The sequence below is a fragment of the Paracoccidioides lutzii genome (genome assembly GCF_000150705.2).
Source record: "Paracoccidioides lutzii Pb01 unplaced genomic scaffold supercont2.17, whole genome shotgun sequence".
NCBI classification, from domain to species: Eukaryota; Fungi; Ascomycota; class Eurotiomycetes; order Onygenales; family Ajellomycetaceae; genus Paracoccidioides; species Paracoccidioides lutzii.
The window spans coordinates 705,982-730,380 of NW_015440963.1; the positions used below are offsets into that span (position 1 = coordinate 705,982).

The window sequence follows — 24,399 nt, forward strand, 5'->3', positions numbered from 1 at the left end:
GATTGCTTGCTCATGCGCTGAATTTGGTCTTGTAGCTGTTAACATAGTTATTGAATAAAATATAACGGTAGCTACTTGCATCGCGTTTCTCCTCTGGCTGAGTTTGGTCTCGACCAGCCTGCTAAGTTAATTGAGCGTGGGGTGACTAAACTTGGATCGGCTTCGACAACTAAATAATACTTCCTTCCTCTGCTCCACGTTCCCTTCGTGCCTCATCATATACATATGCTCTCATCGCACCTCACCAACACCACACCACACCACACAGCTTCTCCCTTAATTAATTTCATCCTCTTTTTTCCATAATGCCTCCGAAACAAATGTCGCTGGAGGCAGCGCTCGATGAAGAACGGCTTGAGATCCTGAATATCCTCGATGGTCGCCCCTCACGTCCCCAGGAGCCCGCCAGATCTAGCCATGCCATCACAGCCCCGCCAATCCGGAGTATGCTTGATATCGCCCCAGACCATGCTGCACCAAGGCATAACTCCATTGCGGGCGTTGGCGTCGGTATCACAGCGTCATCCTCCAATCGACCAGCAGTTCAAGCTCCAGTGCGTAGCTTGCTTGATCCCATTTCACCCTCGCCTCTACGGTTAACCCAGAGTGCTGAAGCTTCCCCGCCTCACCATGACGTATCCCCCACCTCTCCCATTTCAACCAGATCAGCCAAGTCTCCAAGATCCCCCTTGTCACCAAAAACATCACCCACATACGAGGATGCTTATCGTTGTTTGTCAGATACCTCCTCTAGCTCGTTACCCGTAAGGAAGAAACAGGACCTCGACGGGTATCAGTTCGAAATGTTGCCAAGTATCCCCAGCCAAGCCTTGCCAAAACGAGTGACACAAGGCGGGAAGAAATCTTCGAATCACAGTAGCAATGCCCCCCATGTCAGTTCCATGGTAGCTGTCATGTCTGGACAGGACTTGGGTGGACTGCCTGGTTTCACAAGGGGCCGGGACACAATCCGACACGGAGGAGGCATAGGCGTGACTGGTCGTCATTCGAAATCCCCAGGTGGTCGCTCACGATCTCCAGGTGCAGGCCTACTTCTCAATACCAATTCCTTCAACCCAATACCCACTCCGGGGAAATATGTTACGGACACGGGAAAGGTTATTAATCTGGATCATGCGTACCGACGACTGTCGAACGCAGCGTTGTCGAGGGCTGGTGGAACTTTGGCCAGATTCCAAAAACCGGCTACGAGTTGTGAGAGGGGGGAGGATGAGGTATCGGAATCTGGGGATCCACGACTTGAAAAGGATTACTATTCGGGCGACGACGGGATCAGTGACGACGATAGCAGCGATGATAATGAAAATTCAAGTTCGGGGGATGATGATTGGACTTCTGAAATACAACGGGGGCGAAGGCGTAGTCGTAAGAAATCAGACTCTGAAGGTGCTTCGGATGAGAATGGAGTTGGTGAGAGTGGCGGACAGCAGAAAGTGCGCAGTCTTCTTGCTGCCGCTGAGGAAGAACGTACGTATATACTCTTTTTGTATCTTTAAAGGTGAAATCCCGGTGAATTAGCTATATGTTAAAAGAAAAAGAAAAAGAAAAGAAAGAAAAAAAAAAAAAAAAAAAAAAAAAAAAAAAAAAAAAAAAAGCTAACACATATCCCTTTACAGGAAAAACCGTCTCAGCTACATATAAAGTAAAATCTCTCCTCGACCCCATCCCCTCTGCAGCAGAAAAACTTCCTTTAAAAAAATCCGGCGTCCACCCCGCCACCAGCTTCGACTACACAGGATCAATCCCCAACACTCCCGCCGCCTCAGATGACGAGGCTCAAATCTACGACTTCAAAAAGGCACAGAATCTAAGCATCTACATGTCTCCCATCGACCAGTCCGTACCCAATCGTGTCATCCGAACCATCGTTCGTGGAGAGTTCACGCGCGTCCAAGAGGAAGTTGAGCAGGCGGAACAAAGGAGCAATGGACGGATTAGGTTGCGCACGTACCTTGTTGCGACAGATTTGAGTGAGGAGAGTGTTTATGCATTGGAATGGACTATTGGGACCATTTTGAGGGATGGGGATACGCTGTTTGCTGTCTATGCGATCGACGAGGAAGGGGCAGCCGGTGGGGCTGAGAAGGGGAAAGGAGGAGGAAGCGGAGAAAGTGATTCGTTAAATGGGGTGGGAATTGCGGATGGGGTTAAGGCTATGCTAGATGTGATGATGGTGGTGGGGTCGCAGACGGAGAGGACGGGGGAGAATGGTTCTATTGCTGCGAGTGGGGTTTCTGGACTTCTGTCCGGGTCAGCGAACACGTCGTCGACTCATGTGAGTGGGAGCGGCAGCGTTGGTGGAGCAGCAGCAGGTGGTGGTGGAGGAGGAGGAGGAGGAGGAGGAGGTGGTGGTGGTGGTGGGGCTGGGACAGATAGCAAAAGTGGCTCAACTGATTCACGGGCTATGTCGAAGGCGGAGATGGAGAGGTTGCATGCTGTCGAGGGGATATCGCAGACTGTTGTGAGGTTGTTGAGGAAGACGAGGTTACAGGTTCGGGTTGCTGTGGAGGTTATTCATTGTAAGAGTCCGAAGCATTTGATTACTGAGGCGGTGAGTTTATTTTCACTTTAATTTTGCTTTACCTGGTATGGTCTGCTTTTGGTGTGTTATATGGTGTGCTAACTGGAATATCGCTGTATTAGATTGACGGGTTGGAACCTACGTTGGTTATTTTGGGATCGAGAGGGCGGAGCGCGCTCAAAGGGTAAATCTCCCGTGTTTTTCCTTTCGTTTTATGCCTCAACCCCGATTTATACTACCCCCCTCTATATGCACGAACATAAGAAAGGCTAATAATTCTGACCTACAGCGTGCTCCTCGGCTCATTCTCTAATTATCTTGTCGCCAAGTCCTCCGTGCCAGTGATGGTGGCACGTAAGAAACTGAGGAAACATACCAAATTTAAGACGGCAAACATGCGCCTGTCGAATAATCTTACGACACCGAAGAAGTTGGCGTATGCGAAGATTGATTGATTGATTCATTAATTGATTCGCTGCTACTTGTTTAATGGTTTCGCGCTTTTTCAATTTTCGTGTCTTTTCTGTCTCTCTCCTCTTTTCTCTGTTTATATATAATATATATATATATATATATTGCGTTTTGCTGCTGGTAGTTAAATAACATGTCATGGTTGGGCGGGTTGCGCTGGCTGGGGTGGGTTGGTGTTTGATTTCTAATTTTCGATTCTCTCTCCCCCTTCTTCCCTCCCCCTTCCATTCTTTTATCATTGGCATTGCTTGCGTTCTATGGTTTTGATATGAAGTTTGACTCCGTTTTATGGAATGCATACAGGATGAGTCGGGTAGCTTGGGATAAAATAGGTCCTATTGCATAGATAATAATAGTCTGACTGCGCTTCTGCAGTTTGGCGAATAATAAGTAGACCAATTCAAATCGACAAGGCAGGTAAGCTGTCAGTCTTCCTTGATAACATATTGCTTTGTTTTAGATGTCATCGTGAAGAGAAGAATCCGTGGGGAAGATAACCCGTGCAAGAATAATGAACAAACGTTGGGCATGGCTACCAGGAGATAGAGTCCCCAATTTGCATTCGGTGATTTATGGTAGACGTTGGAACCATTTACCATGAATGAAGAGGGTTCACAGCATAGTCTCCAGACCTTGAATGCGAGAGATGCCAGTTGGGAGGTTGTGGGAACCCACCATTTTGGTACAACAACGAATACAATATTTGGGAAGATCAGGCAAAGGCTCAGGAATGTCCGCTTACGGGCCCGTAGGAATCAATTCGTGATTTGATGTCTGTCCAGTTGCTTGATAGCATTTCCCCCTTTTCGTCTTCGACATATTCAACCAAGATTTTAACTGCTGTCAAACTCTCCCCCGCCAGACATTTCCTTGCTCTGGTCACCGAGATGCTGTGAAGGAACTGGGGGATCTGAGCATTAACAGAAAATGGCAACGTACATAAGATACCTTGCGTGCGGCGGGTTAGGAGTGGGTAACCTCCAGTCTGGGTAAACCACAAATGTTATCCATTGCTTTCAGAGGACTGTTCAGGTAGGCCAACCACATTCGCTTTGGGGATCCTCGAAACATATATGTTTCCCGTTCACAATCCCGACTGGAATAGACATTGGTGGAGCTAATTTTTTGAGCTTAGTTATCTATATTAGCAGCAGGGCAAGGCGGTAGGCTCGGAGGACGGGCAACAATTGCTCTGATTTAATCGGGCCCGTAGTTACCATGAAGCGTGCAAAAACAGTGCTTTCTGACTGACACAGGGTATCCTGCAAAGAATACCAATCTCCTTATTTTGAGCAGATGACGAGGTAGGTGATTTCGTTACGGGGGAGATATTGAGTTACTCACAGAGTCCGGACAGCATGTTGACTGGACTAGCTCCGGCTACAACTTGCCGGCGAACAAGCTTTCTGTAAACCAATTTCCCAACAAGCCGATCATGCTATACTAAAAGATCTCGCAAAGCCACTCGGGTGGATCAAATTGGCCAATAGGAAAATTGCGGCAATTGGGCGTGAGTTCCTGATATTCTTAATTTCCGGAGACTTTAGCCGTGAGCCCTATATATTAAGGCATGAAACTGCTCCATATAGGAGAGTTCCGATATTATGGGCAAAATTTGGTTTCTCTCGACTCATCAATACTATTCCTCGCCTTACATACACTTCTTTTCGAGCTAACAAACTCAATAAAAAATATCTCAAATAGCACTTGATTTGGCTTATAATACCTCAAGGGTAACAATACGCTGGGCGCTCCCTGTCCAGCACAGAAGTATGAAGGCTTGGTGTTCGCCATCCTTTGCCAAAACACGGTGCAGGGGATTGGCAAATTAGAAGTACTACAGTGGTAAATGCATCAGTATCGGCCAGATAGTAAGTGTACCGCTCTCATGATATCTGATCCCAGTATTTAGAATATGCGCAGTACATGACAAACTTGAGAAAAATATACGTATACCGTCGAAGAAAGGTACACAGGCGGGATCTGATGTATATATGGTGTCGACATCATGCCTTCTCTTGCACCAAAAGCACCGAAAGGGGTCGTTAGCAGCAGTTGGAGGCTCACAAGGACACCATAGCTGTTTAGTCAATTTAGCAAAGATTGAATGTGAATACATCCAACTTGGAAGATATGCCTCTTCCGAAAAAGAAAAAAAAAAAAAAAACCGAAAAAAGAAAAAAAAAAAAAAAACCGAAAAAAGAAAAAGAAAAAGAAAAGAAAAGAAAAAAAGAAAAAAAATTTGAAAGAAAAGAAAAGAAAAATCTCACTGCTCTCATGATCTGATGATCTGATGATCTGATATCCACTAGCCATTATATTCATTAGATCTAGCTCCCAGTCCCCCTTAGTATATTTATCGCAATAATCGCGGTTTTCTTTATTTTCTTTGATTCGACAGGGATGGCATATCCAACGGATATATTGGGGATATTGGGTATATTGGTCACAGTTACAGTATTCCGAGAGATGGAATTGGAGACGTTGCTCAACCTCCATATCACACGTTGGGACAAAAAAAAAAAAAAAAAAAAAAAAAAAAGGATCATGGAACTGGAAAGCTAGGTCAAGGTGAGGGTCCTAATCGACGTGACCTGTAACACGGATTCTCAAGCACTGGGGCCACATATCGACATTCCTAACAATGTTGGTTAGCATTCGTTTTATTAAGATCTGTCTGTATAAGGGAGCCAACCTCGCAAACATTAAGGCCGCATTCAAGGTTGTATAAACTCGTACTTCTATATACAATCCCTTAAATTCTCGACGTAACTTGAGGCCACGCCCATCACAGATATTTTTCTCGTTTTTAGGATATTGATATTTTTTTTTTTTTTTTTTTTTTTTGAGTGCGAAAAATCAAGGTATATAGGTGAGAAACTTGCCCATACAAGATGGAGAGGATCGAGTGCGCTGAGATACCGCCCCTGTCCCTACGAGCATTCCATTCTGACATAAAATAGAGACTATGTCAGCCATGCTGAATTACCAGAAGATGACAAGATTTCCAAGAAAAGGGGATATCCATGTCCATCAAATGGCATCAACAGACAGATCTCTATTGATTAGCGCTTTTAGATGCCAAGATTTGGATGACTGCGCTTAATAAACCTTAGTTAAGCCATGAGGAAGTAAGCACAAGTAGTTTAATTAAAAACCGTATTGATTGGTTTTACTAAGCGCTGGCGGAAATTAGCTTGGTGCGCTCTTGATTTTCAACATATTTCCACCCAACAGTTAAACACCTCTTCTGTTTAACTCCCGCAGATACTCTACACTTTTTGAACATTTTCCGAGGGCACTATTCTTCATATTAGTTAGAATTGAGGTTTTGGAAAATCGAGAGTGTGTCCTTGTCGGTTAGTTACATATGAGTAAGCCAACCAGCCCCCTTAAAAGTGCACCCGTAGCGGTTAGAGTCGCCTAGCTAAAAAAGAAATAGGATTATGTAGCACCCGAGAGTTAGATGGAGTTGAAATATCAGGATATGAACACCGAGTCTCAAGAACAGTGGGTCTACCCATCTCAGCACAAACATTCGTTTGGACACACGGCTGGCACATGTCTGACAGTGCTCGTAAGTCCCCTCTCGGATGAAATTGTCGGGATAGTTCTGAGAAGTAATGAAATGGTATATGCCATTTACAGCAAGGCTATATAGAGAACTCTGCATAACTCTGTCAAAATATACTCTCATCTGTCCTCTTGCTTCTAACGCCAATGTATGCACTACCCTTCTTATAAGGACAAAACAGGCCATATAACCGCCGAAAAGAAATGTAAAATGCAACAAATACTCGGACCTTCCGCTCACATAGCACACAAGCCTGCATACCATGTTATCTTCAGACATATGGTTTTCCCTTTTCAAAAAACCCCAAACTCCTTGGTTGAGCAATAGACCGACAAAATACAAAAATACCACCTTCCTAGCCTCTCACCCTCCGTCACCAAGTCTATCGATTTGCATTCGGGCGATATGGCTATGGTTCTGCCACCTCAGATTATCTTGACTGGAGGAGGATTTTCTCCTGGATTATACGGCCTTTGTTCAAACTTGCCAGGCTCCCGAGGATTCACGGCAATGACATTTACATTGTTCTTTAGCAGCACCGGATATTCAACGTTCCACCACGTCGACGATGGTCTATCGTGAAAGGCCCCTTCCTGAATCATGATATAGGCGGTGCCTTTCGTGGCCATTGCCATCGCTTGGGAAGCGCGGGGGATGAGCTTTGCCTTCTCGTCCTGGTTGGTGCATACAACTTCCCATTGGACCCACTGCATGTCGTTCATGAGGTCGTAGTAATATGTTCCGCAGATTTGCCTGGCGAAATCCTTCGCGTCGTTGGCATCCGAATCAGCGGTCCAGAAGACGGCTTTGGAGCCATCCCAGCCTTTCGCGTAAGTCATCCATCCTGAGATTGTTCTTACGGGTGGGCATGCGTTATCGTATGGCCCTCGTTTCTCGAGGGAATTTTTTTGAGGGACCGCTAAAGGAGTTACGAACGTAACTAGAAGGGCCAAAATGAAAGTGAGGAGGGCGGGAGACTTCATGATTTGTGCGTGCGTTCTGCAAAAGGGAGGGAAAAAAGAATAAAATAAAAATAAAAGGTATGGTTTGGAAGAAATCAGCCACTTGAGTGCAACGTCGTTGATTTCTCTTTATATATGCATGTACTATACATGTATATCCCAACGGCTACGGGACCCAGGGGATGAGTTATTTCATAGGTATTCTACCATGAATTCGTGAGAAGAATAAGATGAATAGCTCCGGGATATTGAACCCCCATGCAAATCGCTTTTGGAGGATTCTATTTTCGTATTTCACGATATGATTATCCCTATTTTTTTTTCGAACCACTGAAGACACACCTCCTTCCTCCCTGACGCTGCCACCACGGGTGCTTTCCCATGGGAGCGGGCCGCGTAGGATCAATAAATCCACCCGATGTTGGGGCTGGGTTTGAAAGTACCCGCTTTTAGGCGGAATGATGTGGTGAGACTGACTTGTAGTTTCGGGCTTGGGGAAGGCATTCCGGTACCATTGAAAGCCATTGGCTCTTGTTTATTGGGAGATACTGATAGCTCCGTTAAAAATATCTCGTTGAATGTTAAGTGTTTCTTCTCCTAGTGAACTATTGTAAGTGTTGCTAACTGATGTGCAGCCCTTCCCTCTTTGGCTTATGGAAAATAAAGTGACCTCATCTGGCGAGTTATGTTACTGCAAACTTAAGGTCATCCAATTGTTTGGGTTCAAATACTCCCAAGAAACTATCAAAGTGAGCATCCTATTATTTTTGATTTATCTGAACACGAGGAGATCAAAAAAAAAGAAAAGAATAGAAAAGAAAGAAATTGTTATTGTTGTATGAACACGGATGGATGTGCGAAATGCATACGGAGTAGCATATAGTTACTCCAACGATTTTGACCAAACTCAACAAGCATCCAAAGCTTTATAGTTCAGTTTATGTGGGCCAGGGGTCAGATCTTTGGACTCCGTATTCTGACACAGGAAGAGTGGGTCCGACCTTGTTATAGTTTACACGCAACTGGCGCCAAAATTTCACCTTTATTAAAATCTCCGACTTTGACAACGGGGCTTCCTCATCAACTACATACACCGTTAGTTACACGGCTATTTACACTGCTGAGAAGCCGTATCGTTCATGATTTGTCTACTTATTTGATGTCAGAAAACAGTGTAATCCTTTAATCCCTGTCCAAATCTTTTTGAATATTTAATATTAACAGAACCTGTTGGATTCATACCTAGTTATGCGGCGACTCACTGAAAGTCAATCCACGCTCAAATTTTAAGAATCTCACCGTATCTGTGAGCTTATTCTGGCTGGGCAGTGGCGCTGCTAGGACTTGGCGCGGGTAAAAAAATTAACCAGATAACTAATAGGTGAGATAAAACATCCAACGTCCATCGCTAACTGATATTCCGGCCACTTTTCAAAACCAAACTCCCTGTAAGTCCACTAGACTCTGGTCAAGTCGTTCATCGCTTCTTGCAAACTTGTCACAGATGTTTCTATTCTCAACACGTTTCCCACTGACCATGGATTCGATAGACGACCAACTCGTCCAGCAATGCTCTAACGATGACGGGGCTAGCCTTCGTGGTTTTCTATCAACGAGATGTTTACTGCAGCTGTTGCTTCACACAATGCTGAATTAGTGAGATATCTTCTCTTACGTTATCCGGACACTACTGTGATGCAAGCGATCATTTGCAGGGCCACATACATATGCAACATCCCACTGTACCAAGCCTTCTATGAAAAGGATCCCACTATTGCAAACACGCATTTTGACAGAGTGGGACCACCTCTATCAATAGATTCAGTTTCAGGGCAGCCCCTCGACTTTATCTCCTATCTCTTATCTTATGGAGCGAACCCAAATGCGGAATCCTCATTCTTCTCGTTCCCGCTAGCCGGCGCTGCATTTACCTATGGTGGATCTACGGAAGTTGGTTGAACTTCTCTTGGAGTGCGGTTCCAATGTGCGCCATACAAGTGCACTTTAAATGGCTACTTTTGTTGGTCATTGGGATGTGGCTACATTACTATTGAAGCATGGAGCGACACCAGCCACAGACCCGCCAAAACACAATCGCTTTGGCCATGGTTCCGTACTCCATGCAGCGGTAATAGGTAACCATCTTGTACTTGTTGACCTGCTGCTCAAACGTAGTGCGGATGGGGGTCATAGGAATGGGGAGGGAAAGACGGCATTCGACATTGCCGAGCCAAAGGGATGTGATTTCCAAACACTCAAGTTGCTAAGAGAAGAACTAACATTTAATAATAGATGGTATCCTATTATCGGAAGGTAGAATTGGTAATTTTTTGGGAACATTCTGTCCACTCTCATGTAATCGGTCTGGCAAATCCATGAATACTCTCACAGGGCCGAGTTGTCACCTCTGAAAGGCCCATTAACCTAATAATAGCCACTTTTGTTTCTATCCATTAAGGGGTATCGGGAGAGAGTGAGGAGTTGTCCAGGATCAATCTCCCCGAACTAACCTCTTGGCCCGCCCTGGTATTCTTCCGGCGCCCCGTCTTCGCCCGCCCAACCCCCCGGAGCAGCGCTTTTGGTGAGATTCGTGAACTCAACGAGAAGCAGAACGGTCGGCTGTAATTTTATCACCAGAAACGGGCTTTCTACTAATTGCGGATAATTTTCTAAGCTTTTCGTGACCACCAAGGGCCTTGTCTTTGCTCCTGGGAAAGCGGAGTGATTGCAAACGAGGAGGTTGGCCGTCACTAAATGCTTGTTTATCTATTTTGGGAATGGGTAAGCGGAAATGGAGCTGTTTGGTCATAATTAAGGCTATCGATGTCATATTGGAAGGAAGATATTCGAAATATAAACCACCTCGATGAAGGTCATGGACGTTGTTTTCCCCCTTACATTTCGACTATCAAATCCGATTATACAATTCCAACATCCAAACCGAACCTCGCATTCGAACTTCGAATTCGGCCTTCCCATTGTTTGGTCCTCATTTTCATATAAATTATTCTCATTTCTGCTCTCTTATGATTTCGCACACTTAGATACCGCATCGTGTTGCACATTAGTCCTTTCTGGATTGCCCCTCACACTCACTGCGTTTCGCTTAACGGCGGAGGTTACGCAGGAAGCGATGATCTTTACCATAGTTCCCACGCTGTTGGCCTGGTCCTTATTGACTTCCAACTTGGCTGCAGCACGCGACCATCCTGGGCTGCTTGATGGATTAGGCAAGGTAATTCCCTGGAAGAGGTTTGAAAATATTGCTATCCTTGGGGATAGCTACGCCGCAGGTATAGGGGCGGGGAAAGTTCTGAAAGGAAAGGGAGACGCGAAGTGCTCGCGTTATGATGGAGCATATGGTTATGTTCTCAAGAGCCTATCTCCCAGAAAACACAACTTCCAATTCAAGGCTTGCTCTGGAGATACATCGGTAGAAATCAAAAAGCAAGTTGATTCCCTGAAGGACAAATCGCAAAATTTGGTTACGCTGTCTGCCGGGGGGAACGACGCTCTGTTATCAGAGATCCTGCGAAATTGCGTTGTTCTTCCGTCGAATGAAAATGCATGTAGCAAGGCGATGGCAGCCTCACGGGCAGTAATTGACAAGAAACTTCAAGGGAACATTGAAGGGCTCTTAAAGAAGTTGGTCGAGAAGATGAAGAATAATGGCGTTGTCCTCCATACGCTATACGGAACTTTCTTCAACTCAGAAACAAACCCCTGCGATAAGCAAAGCTGGAGTATTCTCAACAATTTCTTCCTAGACGGGGGCGGCGGCCTAAAGATGACAAAAGGTCGACGCAGGAAGCTGAACAAGTTGGTGCAAGACGCTAACGCGAAAATTTCAAAAGCCATTGACAACGTCAGCCGCGACAACAAACATGTCAAAATCGTGAAGGTGGAGTGGGACGATTTCGGAATTAAAACCAAAGGAAGATTCTGTGAAAATAAACCGGTTCAGAAGAAGCAGATTTTTTACATGTACGGTACTTCGCGACCTTTCATCCCTAGCCAGAAGAAGAAAATCGCATCAGATAGTAACTCTGCCGGCCAGAATCAACATGATATCCAGAAGCGACTTCCGGATGCCCTTGGCAGAGTATTTCATCCTACCGAATACGGACATGGTGTCATTGCTTCTCGCGCAGCTCTGGCTTTGTTCAGAGCCCTTGCCGGTGAGAAAGTGTGCGCTAAGCGCCCGAAGCCGAAGCCGAAGCCAGGGAAGCCGCCAGGGAAGCCGAAGCAGAAATGCGACACTAAATGGGTATCCTCCTATCCATTCAATGCGTTCGACCTTACCCATAAGAATTTCTGCAGAATAGTGAAAAGACAGAGGAATCCTGGGCGTCCTGTACGATTGAATGTCAACTCGAAGGGCAATATAAAGACCTCTCCTCTCACCGTTCAAGACCCCAACAACCCCGGCTATCCATTTTCATTGACAAAGAGAACCCCTCCTCCAAACCCCCATACCTGGAAAGACATCACTATCCAGTACACATGGAGACAAACGATTGGCGGGAGGTGTTCCGCGAGCTGTGATGAGGCGTATTCCCGGCTCGCCAGATCTGAATGTAAGTCTTACGTGATTATTTCATTTGACAGAAGCCTACCGTCAAAGCTGAAATGTATATGCTAAAGTTGTAACGGTAGGCGGCCACCAAGGCGCAAAGCAAAACCAGATGACTGTCGAGGGTCAAATCGACGTGGGATGCGGAGTCTACTCTTATTCCTTGCGCGGGCCGCCAAGGCTAGTGCCAACGAAACCTCAAGAGACCCCAAAACAAGATCCGCCGAAAGAGCCAGCGGTGCCAAAAAGCCCAGTGTGTTATGGTGCGCACCAGTTCACAACGAAAGGCGATGTAAGCCGATTCGTGCAAAATATTCTTATTGCACAGGTGTGTGGTAAAATCCCGCGCAAGACTATGAAACAAGGCGACAAGCCCATCGTCTTCTATAAAAAAGTTGGGAAAATACCATATCGCTATGCAATCACGTGGCTCCATAACTGTAAGAGCACAGTTACGCAGATGAACGTTCTCAATCCTGTAAAGGGTGATAAGGCTAGCTGCAAGTCATTGATGGAGAAGTCGTACACAGAGTGTAAGTCGTTCTTCATCACCGTACCTTTCCAGGGGCTTTCGTGAAGGAACAGAGGCGCAATTCGCCTGCCCATGACGAGTTATTTATATCGACTAACACCCCTTGTGTTACAGGCAAAGGAAATGAGGGTAGAGGCGGTTATTTTGACGTCGGCTGTCTGCGATACGAATTTGCTCCACGGGACGTCAAGTAGGCATCGTTTGGCAAGCTGCAGAACATTTAGAGAAATAGAGAAAGTCATAAGTTACGGTGTTTTGGGGGGTTTTTTTCCTTCCTTTTTCTTTTGGGTTTGCGGTTTAGAATATTTTCGCATGTTCCTGAAACTGCAGAGTTTGCAGATGAGCACGGTGAGGATCCATACGTGGAACGAGGGAGGAATTTTAATGGATTTTGCATTTGGCGATTGGATGAACTTTTGTTTATAAGTGTTGAATCATGAACTGAATTAGAATAACTAAAGATTATGCAGCGTACGGAACTAACTAGTTAACTATGCAATCAATGTAACGCTTTCGTCACTTTGTTATTATCACGCTAATTGAGTATGAGAAATTACCTTGGTGTGTTTGTCTTTGTCTTAGAGGTTGTGTAATGGCACAAAGTGGCCGACCAAGTTCGTGGTGAAATGTGTTCGGTTCAACTAACGTAGTTCATTCGTCAAGCATAGCCCATTCAGCGTTTGCGAAGGCGTTCTCAGTCTTGGGATTAGGGTGAGGTTGGAATTGTCACAGAGCAGCAGAAGAGGTATCAAAGTATACCTAGGTAGTGAGAGAGAAGGGATTTATAGAATTAGTTGCGCGATTCTTAACTATCGAAGAAATGAATCACTCATATTTAGAGTGGCATTAAAATATTCAATGTTACGGGGGAGCTGGATAGTAGTCCATAACATGGACTACTTAGTATGATAATTAACCTCCAAAATTACATTCAGTATCTTCATTGATCAAGTCAAAATCAATCTCTCCAGGGCCTTATTTTGCTTAAGAACTATGCAGAAAAATGTGTCTCCTGTTTACTGCGCAGCTGCAAGGCAGAACTCTCCGTCTGCAGGAGTTCATTTAATTTCTCTGATTAAGATGTCCTGCGTTTGCAATCCTGCAACGACCAAAGCTGAAATTATGCAAGCGAGCGCTTAGTACCTTTTCTATCTTCTGGACCTTTCTTTCATTATTAATTAATTTTCCGATGTGTGTGACTGAAATTGTTCACAAAAGCCCCTTTAAACTCTCTTCTTCTTCGGATTTCGTTTGGCATTGTTTATCGCCCCGTGTATTCTTCCCGTATGTTCAAACATGAAGAAGAGATTGGAATTGAGAACTTTTGAGGCTTCCGTTTTCATTTTCGTTTCTATTTCCTTAAGTATCTATCTGCACTTCAGGATGTTGTAAATCTGGGTTGCAGATTCAGTTTAAAATGAAGATCCTGGAGTTGCAGCAAAGCGTGTAGAAATCTACACCACACAGGAGTGAAAATACTGTCCAATGGTAAGATTCGTTGTAGTTCTTCGTAAATCTTTTCTAATACATCAGCTTCGCAATTGCATATCGATACTTAATCCACAGATGTCAACTAACTTTTCACCAGGCGCGATGGAAACTCATTCCACGCTGGGCTCTCGCTCTATTTTATACAACCCTCTCATTTTCCTCGGCACGACTCGTACCAAATACAGAAAATGATCTGGATATGAAAACCATCCGTTCTCCAGCAGACGGCAATATCACCATCTCGTACAAAACCCTGCCTGCGTGGGTTTGTACAACCTCCTTGCCACATCAAAAGCAATATACCGGCTACGTTCACCTGCCGCCATCTACACTCTCTGCCGTCCAGCAGAACTACCCCATCAATACTTTCTTCTGGTTCGTGGAAAGGAGACATAACGCAGACTCGGCGCCTCTTACCATCTATCTAAATGGAGGACCAGGGATGAGTTCCTTGACTGGCTTATTCCAGGAGATTGGGCCATGTGAGGCAATTGAGACCTCGCCGGTTCAAATATGTACTCGCGCTCGGGAATGGGGTTGGGATCGGGCGTCCAACTTGCTGTTTATAGATCAACCCGTTCAAGTTGGGCTATCATTTGATAACTTGCGCAACGGATCGTTGGATTTGTTATCCTCGTCGTATAATTTCCCACCGTCCCCTGTTCCTGCTAAACAGGCGGAAGAAACCTTTCTCAATGGCACATTCAGTTCTCATGATGCTGACGCGACGTCAAACACAACGGCGATTGCAGCTAAGGCTGTTTGGCATATGTTACAGGGATTCCTGAGTGAATTCCCACTGTATAACCCTGGCACTGGAGGTAGAAATTCTGGTTCCACTGCTGGTATCCATCTCTTCACGGAAAGTTACGGTGGGAAGTATGGCCCAGCTTTTGCAACATATTTTAAAGAGCAAAATGAAGCGCGGAGAAGCGGTTTACTCACCCACAAAGATACGGTGGAAATAAATCTGCAATCATTGGGGATCCTCCAGGGCTGCATTGATGATATCATACAAGACCCCTTCTACCCAATCTTCGCCCACAACAACACCTACGGCATCAAAGCCATTTCTCATACAGAAATGTTAACCTCACTCGCTGCCTTCCAAAAGCCCGATGGGTGCAAGGAACGGATCATCTCATGCCGGTCGGCAGCTTTATCTCTCGATCCCGCTGGGAATGGTGACGTCGAGAGCGTAAACTCCCTCTGCTTCTCAGCAATGAACGTCTGTAACAGTGACATTCTGAGCCCATTCTATAGATTCAACCGGAGCGGGTTCGACATCACACAGTCGCCATTGTCCACCTTTGCCTCCCTCACGCATGTCACCTACCTCAACACAGCTAAAGTTCAAGCTGCGCTAGGTGTCCCGCTAAACTATACAAGCAGCAGCGATGTAATTCGCTCGGCCTTTATATCGACGGGTGACTACCTACGCAAGTCGTACGTTCCGGAGCTGGCTTCCCTGTTGGCGTCCGGGGTCCGGGTGGCCCTCATCTACGGCGACAGTGATTACGTCTGCAACTGGATGGGTGGTGAGGCTGTTTCATTAGCCATTGCATCTTCTTCCAACTCCCCAGCGGCATATCGTGATAAAGATGCATTTAGAAATATCGCTGGTTACGCGCCCCTAGTCATCAATTCTGCATCAGGCAAAGATTACGTTGGTGGAGTAGTGCGCCAACTAGGCAATTTATCCTTCATGCGAATCTATGATGCGGGCCATTTTGTGCCAGCCTCTCAGCCGGAGTCTGTTTTCACGCTGTTCTCTCGCATAGTTGGTGGTGGGAGGGATATAGCTAGTGGAGCCAAGGTCGATCTATCCACGTTCCACACGACGGGACCAGCAAATGCAACCAAGACGAATGATGCGCCACCTATGGCGGCGACAACGTGTTATGTGCGCGCGGTGGAGGACACGTGCTCGACGGAGCAGAAAAATATGCTGAGGGAAGGAAAAGGGGTGGTTATTAACGGTGTTCTGTATAAGGACGAGTCTGAGTGGTCGTCGCCAAAGGAGAGAGGTCGGAAATGGGAAAGGCATCTCTAGAACGCAAGTCAGATCCTGACGCTATCATACGCAGGACATGCCGGCTAGTTCGTGCGTGAGGGTAGATTGTTCGATGGAAACGTCGTTTGGGATGTATATGAAGTACAGGGCGTGAAATGTCACTTTCGCCCTCAGTCTTTCAGTTCTATGGTTCTCGTCATTTGAGAATACCCCCGTTAAGGAGTTGGTGCACGTAGCAAACAAATATTGAGAACCGATTCCCCCAACCCGCATTAAAAAAAAGGAAAAACCCAGTGCTATTGCTATGAAATAAATGAGAACACAAAGAAAAGGAAAATGGCGAAATGGGAATAAATGATGAAAAAAGTAGAAGAAATCAAGATCTGTGTTTCTTCCAGAACCACCTGTCTATAATTATGACAGATGTATTAAACAGGAAACAATACACAAATATGAACCCAATGGAAGCGTAATTTCGTAGTTTAGAAAATATTAGCTCTCAAGTCATTCATAAAATCCATTATCCAAAAACAACGAAACAAAATCTCAACTGCCCATCTATATACCTGTCAATACTCGAATCGACTAGAGCTACACATCGATCAAGTTAGACTCTCCTGCTGTGTTGTCTCTCGTATCTTTATTCCCCTTGGCACGTCCTTTGCCGGAACGCTGGTAATACTCATCAATTATTTTCTTGGGTATACGATTTAGCAAATCCTTGGGGTAAATTCGGAGGAGGTTCCACGCCAAGTCCAGGGATTCGAACACAGTGCGGGATTCATAGGGTGATTGAGAGATGAAAGTTCGTTCGAATTTATCTAAGAATTCGAGAGAGAGCTTATCCTCCGCAGAAAGGGCTTCTTCACCAACGACAGCTTTCATGTCGGCTGTAAAATTATTTAATTAGCATTTTATATCAATTATTGTTCAGAAATTGGCGATATAAGGAGTCATACAGGCATCACGGCCAATGGCATATTTAGCATAGAGTTGGTTAGATACGTCACTATGGTCTCTCCGCGTACGACCTTCACCAATGGCAGACTTCATAAGTCGGGAGAGTGAGGGTAGCACGTTAATTGGTGGGTAAACACCCTTGTTGTGGAGCTGGCGGTCGACGAAGATTTGGCCTTCGGTAATATAACCAGTCAAATCCGGAATTGGGTGAGTGATGTCTAGATGTTGGGTGTTAGCGATGTCCGAATGTACAGAGACATTCTCACTGTAGAAAGCAAACATACCGTCGTTAGGCATAGTCAGAATAGGAATTTGGGTAATAGAACCGTTACGGCCTTCGACACGTCCAGCGCGCTCATAAATAGTCGACAAATCAGTGTACATGTAACCGGGATATCCGCGTCTACCTGGCACTTCTTCTCGGGCTGCAGAAACCTCTCGCAGAGCATCGCAGTACGCAGAAAGATCGGTCAAAATAATCAGAACGTGCTTCTCCAATTGGTAGGCATAATATTCTGCAGTAGTCAAAGCTAGACGAGGAGTGATAATACGTTCAATCCTGAGCCGCTAGATGTGAGCCTCATGCTTTTCTCGGGGTGTAGTGAGAGTTCTTACGTTGGGTCATTTGCAAGATTAAGGAAGAGTGTAACACGTTCCATACTGCCGTTCTCCTCGAAATCGCGGGTGAAGAAACGACTGGTTTCCATGTTAACTCCCATAGCGGCGAAGACAATGGAGAAGTTCTCATCATGTCCATCATGCACGTCTTTGCTGGGCTTGTGTACTAGGCCGGCTTGACGACAGATCTGTGCAGCAATTTCATTGTGTGGAAGACCAGCTGCAGAGAAGATGGGAATTTTCTGTCCTCGAGCAATAGAGTTCATTGTGTCGATGGCTGAGATACCAGTTGAGATCATCTCTTCTGGGTATACCTGGTATGGCGTTTTAGTCTTAGAGTCCTATTATGTTGGGAATTGTTTGAACCCACTCGAGAATATGGGTTGATTGGACTGCCATTGATGTCTAAATAATCCTCCGCGAGGACCTTAGGGCCTTTATCGATCGCACGTCCGGATCCATCAAATACACGTCCAAGCATGTCTTCTGAAACCCCAAGCTTGAGACTGTGGCCTGTGAACTCGACTTTGGTCTTGGAGAGAATCAGCAAATGTATCGACCAGGAACACACTCCACTTAGGTGGCGACCATACCTTCTTTACATCAATACCAGGTGTCCCTTCAAACACCTACATCTTAAGTCAATAACTCAATCGCATATTAATAATATAAAACGTCGTTTTCTTCTACCGCATACGCACCTGAACAACAGCCCTGTCGCCTAATATAATTTAACGTCAGCGTCCAGGTAGCCTTAGAAATACATATAAAGGGGTGCGCTACATACCTCTAGCTTCCAGAACCTGGCCAGATCTTTCCGTTCCGTCGGGAAGCGTCAGGGACACGATCTCGTTGTAGCGGGGAAATTTAACCTAGGCGGCGGGAATTAACTACGTCAGAAACCGGTATATTACAAACACCATAACAAAGCGAGGACATACATTTTCAAGAATAACCAAGGGTCCATTGATGCCTCCTATTGTGTTGTATCGAATTCGAGGATTGACGGACATCATCCGGGGGTCGTTAATTCCTGGACCCATGATTGCGGGTTGCGCTCTTTCTTCGAAGCTCGCTTGTAGGGGCTTCAGGGCTGAGATGAAGCTGAGACTGATAGCCAGGCCCGCAAAGGAGAGGGAGGTATTGGAGCAGAGGGGGGGTTGGATACGCTGAGGAGTTGTATAGATGTTGTCGTTCGTAGTCTTTCGGATGCGGTCATCTCCTCCAAGCTTCGACTTGAAGATGTGGCACGTGATGTTCTTTTCAGGCCAGTGTTTTGACGGAGAAATAGTCGGGCCGCATATGGAGTTTAGTAATCAATTCCTCAGGTGAAGGCAAATGTTAACGAGAGGAATAGATACATACGCGATGCTCATCAACACTTATATAATTTCTTTAGTTAACTCAATGTTTGCTGCACTTAACTTCATCTTCGCATCTACCTGGTTATTCTGGGAAGAAACAACAGAATGCATAAGTGATAGCTCTTCAGAATGATTCCTTAAACGTTCAGCAGGCTTTTCAGAGCCAGCATTTTGAGGTTGCTTCTATCAAGCTTTTCTGAACATCATTTTCAAGCTCATCCCAAGATCATTGATACCCAAACTATATCATGCCACTCAATATTTTATGGGATGCTCTGGTATAAAACAAATACAGAGATGGTCGGTTAGCCCTCTCAATACTGATTCGCCATCTGAATGAAATTATGCATGCTGCGGGGGCAGATGGAGGGCCTGAATCACCACGTTTCCTGCCTTCTCACTTCATCTTTTGTTCGAGAGCTAGATATCCCAGAATTTACTATAACTGTATTAGGCAATGAATGTTTGTCACAGCTCGTTAATATGATGACTGACTTTTTGGTGCCCCTATAAGTTTTCAGCCAGAGAAGTTAAGGTGTACGTGGATACAGTGCGTGAATGAGGTATCTTCCCCGCCTTCACCTGACCGCATGGAAGTTTAGGTTCTCCAAGAGAAAAAGAGGAACGGGAGATGAAGATAGTATCCTACTTCCATGGCCTTCTTCTGTCCCATGCTCCCAACATGATTGGCGGGCGCCGGCGAATTTTCCTCTAGTCACAGCGATTTACCTGGATAGCTGTCTCAAATAATGATAACCAGCACTGATAAAGACCATGTCCTTAATTTCTTATCAGACTCAGGAAAAATCTTAAACAAGAGTGGTTTTGTTAGATAAAAGGGTTATTTATGCTTGTTTTCGAATATGAGTTAAGCGAAATTCATCCTTGATCCCATTGCTGGGTAAATTCGACACCTTACGCCCTACTTGCGACCTGCAACACATTTTCTGCCAAGTTTAACGCATCCATCCTCTTGGTTGCAAATAGATTCTGCTGCTCTATGTCTACTTATATCTACACTATGCATAGCAAAATATAGTTAGCTATGCATGTAGATGTAACACTTAAAACATATATTTAAAATCATTATATTTTAGGTTATGGTACTCATAATGTACATGTTGTCTAGCAAAGACAGAAGACGTATTAGCTTGCACATATAGATGTAGTTACAAGCAAAACAACGAGAAGAAAATGCTGACGTAGCTATATATTTATACGGCGAGACCCCTTCCATCAATCCAAAAAGCTTTTCCTTTCCCTTTTGTCCCATCAGCCGAACAGACAAAATTCATCCGAAAGGTAAAAAGCTGTATGAACTATCCTCTGCTTCCTTCAAAACCTCAAATCCCAGCCAATCTTAGGGCCCAACTCCGGCAATGCTTCCGCCACACTCTGCACATCTTTATCACCCCTTCCACTTAAATTCAGCACAACATTCTCCCCTTTCTTCATCGTCTTCGCCAATTCCACAGCTCCATACACCGCATGAGACGACTCGAGCGCGGGAATGATCCCCTCCAACTCAGTAATCAGCCGGAAACCCTGAAGCGCTTGCGCATCCGTTGCGGCAATGAACGTGGCACGGGACTGGTCCTTCCACGACGAAAGCTCCGGTCCAACTCCGGGATAGTCAAGCCCTGCAGATATGGAGTAGGTGTCGGAAATCTGGCCATGTTCGTCTTGCAGGATGTAGGTACGCACACCGTGCAGGACACCCTTAGAGCCGTGCGAAAGCGTTGCGGAGTGTCGGGTGGTGTCTGTGCCATCGCCACCGGCTTCGACGCCGAGGAGCTTGACGCTGAGTTCATTGGAGAAGGGGTAGAACATGCCGACCGCGTTGCTACCGCCACCTACACAGGCGACAACAGCATCGGGTAATCTGCCAGTTAGCTTTAGCATTTGTTCTTTGGTTTCTTCGCCGATGACGGATTGGAGTGTTCGGACGATAGTGGGGAAAGGATGGGGTCCAATGGCAGAACCAATCACGTAGTGTGTGGTATCGAGATGGACAACCCAGGCTCGTAGCGCTTCGTTGACGGCATCACGAAGTGTACGCGAACCGGCTTCGACGGCGACGACTTTGGCTCCGAGGAGTTTGATGCGGAATACGTTAAGGGCTTGGCGACGCACATCTTCAGCGCCCATGTAGATGACGCAATCCATGCCAAACTTTGCGCAGACAGTAGCAGTCGCTACACCATGCTGGCCCGCCCCGGTCTCTGCGATAATACGCGTTTTGCCAAGGCGACGAGCCAGCAAAACTTGGCCGAGCGCATTGTTGATCTTGTGGCTTCCTGTGTGATTTAGGTCTTCGCGCTTGAGATAGATGTTAGCTCCTCCGGCATATTCGGTCAGGCGCTCTGCAAGATGCAGACTGCTTGGTCGGCTCATATAAGGATAATACGACCGAAACTCTTCCCAGAATGTGGGGTCATCTTTAGCCTTCTTGAATCCTGCCTCAAGCTCAGCGAGGCTGTCCATGAGAGACTCTGGCACGTACTGGCCGCCAAACTCGCCGAAGCGAGCAGGCATTGCGGCCTGATCTCTGGTCACATTGAGAGCGAGCTGTTGCTCGACCAGGCCGACTTCAGAATCAGGCTGGCCATTCGTAATGACATGATCAACCTGCGCATTTGTTGGCTGTTGAGCTTGAGAGAGCATTTCAGAAAGGCCCACTTCTCGAGTTAAAGATTTGGATTCTGTGCTACGTTCCACTTTCCTCCCAGTGATGCTCGTGCAATATTCTTCGATTTTCTGGGCTCTCTGGCCAGCAGGAGCTTCACCGAGAACAGTGATCATCTGGCTGCCGATGACTGCACCCTCAGAGATATCCTGCACCTTCAAGAAATGCTCTCTCGTGCTGATGCCGAATCCTAGCGCAGTGGGAATGTTTCCAGAGTAGGCATGGACCCGAGCAAGGAGCTCCGGAAGCCCTTCGCTGAGTTTGCCAGTTGCACCTGTAACACCCATTCGAGAGACGACGTAGATAAAGGAATCAGCGATCTTGCAGAGCAATTTCATTCGAGAATCGGAAGTGGCGGGTGCGATCAGTGGAACATAGGATAACCTGCACCCCGGATTAATATGACACCTAACGAGTCACGGAGGAGGCGATCTGGCTAAGATTCGAGAGCTTAAATGGGAAAAAGTCCAACCAATCTAACCCGGGAAGAGAATAAAAGAAACGAACGAAATAAGGGGGAAAAAAAAATAAACTTACCCCTCCTTTCTGCACAAATCCCGAAACCGCACCGCTTCTTCTGGTGGAAGATCAACCATGATGAATCCATTCACACCTGCCACTTTCGCGTCTTTCAACATTTTCTCCTCTTTATACTGGAGCAATGGATTGTAGTATCCCATGAGCAGCACGGGAATTTTCAGTCCTCTTCTCCTCGCAATCCGCACCATCTCAAGCACCGAGGTGACCGTAACACCGTTCTTCAACGCTTGTGTATTAGCTCTTTGGATGGTAGGACCGTCGGCGATAGGATCTGTGAAAGGGATGCCAAGTTCAATCACATCTTATATTTCCCAACGATGGGCGACACAACCAAGTCAGTAATTAGTTTTTCCACGCTCGCTTACTTTTTTCCCGTCCCCGTATTTACTATTATTAATAATATTATTTTCCAAGCACGATAACTGGAATAAACAATCAAGAAATCAAAAAGATAACACAAAAATAGAACATCCACAAGGTTCCGCGAAGGGAGTAATTCATGATATGGTAACTTTATAAAAACACACATGAACAGAACCCCAGCTCTCTTTACGATGCTGTGGAATCCCCCATAACATACTAGTTGACAAATGATAGAAACACACAATAAAGTTGCAAAGAAAATCGAGAACCAGAACAACAGAGATAAAGGAAAGGAAACGGCATTTCACTCACCAGCTCCGCCAGCTTCCATTGCAAGTGCTATGTCAGGCGTATCATCCTTCTCAGGGTAACCAGCTGTCACATATGCGACCAGCGCACAGCGCTTTTCCTGCCTGCATCGTGCAAACGTCTCTTTTATCTTCTCCATATCCGCTAAAATGTAACAAGATTTCCAGAGGTATACCAGAAAGGAAACGGGTCTAGAATAACTCAAGGCCACGAAAAATGCGGAGAGGGGTATCGCGAAGGAGTGTGAATTTGAATAGAGTTATCTCGTATACGAGATGATCGATCTAACTCAATCCTTGGAAATCTAGAGAGAAAGTCGAAATCCAAAATGCGCATGCGGTGTGCGTTCGGTATTGCGTTCGGTATGGCGTGCTTAGCGCAATTACAGGTAGGACGCAATGCAGGGTGACCTCTTTTTTCCGGCCGTCTTCACAGTCCACGAGTTGGCTCGTCAAGGGAAAACGGGCAATTGAGCTATAATTCGGTATGCGGTGTGTAATCTGTAGACTTACACAGGGAGTAAGACGGAAAGCCGAGTAGACGATTGAGCCCTCCTAAGCAGAAGAATATGTTTAAACGGGTGGTGAAATGGTTTCCGTGACTCAGGCGGTCTCCCTCAAATCTTTTCTTAACTTTTTTCCGCCACCAGGCGGTAGCTGACTAAGCATCAAATTCGTGAATACGCGGGATGTGGGGTGTAGGCTGTAGCAATTATGCAAGTAACAAATCATGTATGTAACATGTAACTATTACTGTGCGATGTGCAGCGAAATGCACAAAGACCGTTTGAAATTGATTACCAGATATGCCCTTGTCCGTATCTTTGTATCCTGAGGTTGCTCGAGAGCAGAGCCAAAATCATAATATGAAACGTCAATAGTAATTCGATGTCAATTTGTATAGGAATAACCAACTGTGACTAGCTAAATAGAAAATCCCAGTTTGATCGATCGATTGAATAATCCAATCCCCATTTCAAATCCTTCTTACTTGAGGAAATAGCGAAAAGACACTGAAAATTAACAAAAATAAAGATATAGTCAAGATCTTGGAAAAACACATATTCAGTAATGAAAAATCCTGATCATATATCCCATTTCCCAGCCAAAAGAAAGAAAAGAAATAAAACAAAGACACAAGACAAAAGCAAACAACCCGATGAAAATTATCCCAAGCCCAGTTTCCAAAAAGAAATAACAGAGAGTAATAAGAGTCTCACATCCAGACCCCAATGCAATTATGCCAAAAAGCAAAAAAGAAAACAATAAAATAGTCCCCCGATGCATCAAAAGCAAGGAACCATATCTTGAATATGCCCTAGCGCTGTAAGGGAGTGGCTTATGCAAGTGTAAGAAGAGATCTCAAGAATGCTGAAGATGAGATCCTGTATCGAGTGTGTT

The 24,399-nt window shown here is 45.5% G+C and overlaps 7 protein-coding genes across 7 annotated transcripts; 4 read left to right on the plus strand and 3 right to left on the minus strand.

The window, feature by feature from the left end:
- Positions 1-305: 305 nt before the first annotated feature.
- Positions 306-2,997, plus strand: PAAG_06284 (Usp domain-containing protein; the record flags this gene model as incomplete). The annotated part of the gene is made up of 5 exons (XM_015845845.1): positions 306-1,488; positions 1,638-2,246; positions 2,355-2,572; positions 2,665-2,726; positions 2,832-2,997. 5 exons carry the CDS (start codon positions 306-308, stop codon positions 2,995-2,997), a joined length of 2,238 nt encoding a protein of 745 aa, XP_015700071.1.
- A 4,015-nt stretch (positions 2,998-7,012) lies between these two features.
- Positions 7,013-7,570, minus strand: PAAG_06285 (hypothetical protein; the record flags this gene model as incomplete). The annotated part of the gene is made up of 1 exon (XM_002791974.2): positions 7,013-7,570. The coding sequence occupies one exon, from the start codon at positions 7,568-7,570 to the stop codon at positions 7,013-7,015; it is 558 nt and encodes a 185-aa protein (XP_002792020.2).
- A 1,987-nt stretch (positions 7,571-9,557) lies between these two features.
- PAAG_12198 (hypothetical protein) lies at positions 9,558-9,866 on the plus strand (the record flags this gene model as incomplete). Its single annotated transcript, XM_015847718.1, has 1 exon — positions 9,558-9,866. The coding sequence occupies one exon, from the start codon at positions 9,558-9,560 to the stop codon at positions 9,864-9,866; it is 309 nt and encodes a 102-aa protein (XP_015702709.1).
- A 506-nt stretch (positions 9,867-10,372) lies between these two features.
- On the plus strand, positions 10,373-12,848 carry PAAG_06286 (hypothetical protein; the record flags this gene model as incomplete). The annotated part of the gene is made up of 4 exons (XM_015845846.1): positions 10,373-10,529; positions 10,594-12,126; positions 12,206-12,655; positions 12,769-12,848. The coding sequence occupies 4 exons, from the start codon at positions 10,373-10,375 to the stop codon at positions 12,846-12,848; spliced, it is 2,220 nt and encodes a 739-aa protein (XP_015700072.1).
- Positions 12,849-14,344: 1,496 nt separating this feature from the next.
- Positions 14,345-16,198, plus strand: PAAG_06287 (carboxypeptidase S1; the record flags this gene model as incomplete). The annotated part of the gene is made up of 1 exon (XM_002791976.2): positions 14,345-16,198. One exon carries the CDS (start codon positions 14,345-14,347, stop codon positions 16,196-16,198), a length of 1,854 nt encoding a protein of 617 aa, XP_002792022.2.
- A 552-nt stretch (positions 16,199-16,750) lies between these two features.
- On the minus strand, positions 16,751-18,780 carry PAAG_06288 (vacuolar ATP synthase subunit B; the record flags this gene model as incomplete). The annotated part of the gene is made up of 9 exons (XM_015845847.1): positions 16,751-17,049; positions 17,119-17,337; positions 17,404-17,678; positions 17,735-18,051; positions 18,108-18,269; positions 18,331-18,366; positions 18,439-18,458; positions 18,525-18,609; positions 18,679-18,780. The coding sequence occupies 9 exons, from the start codon at positions 18,778-18,780 to the stop codon at positions 16,751-16,753; spliced, it is 1,515 nt and encodes a 504-aa protein (XP_015700073.1).
- A 1,656-nt stretch (positions 18,781-20,436) lies between these two features.
- PAAG_06289 (tryptophan synthase) lies at positions 20,437-23,138 on the minus strand (the record flags this gene model as incomplete). The annotated part of the gene is made up of 3 exons (XM_002791978.2): positions 20,437-22,171; positions 22,325-22,628; positions 23,003-23,138. 3 exons carry the CDS (start codon positions 23,136-23,138, stop codon positions 20,437-20,439), a joined length of 2,175 nt encoding a protein of 724 aa, XP_002792024.1.
- Between the last annotated feature and the right edge of the window lie 1,261 nt (positions 23,139-24,399).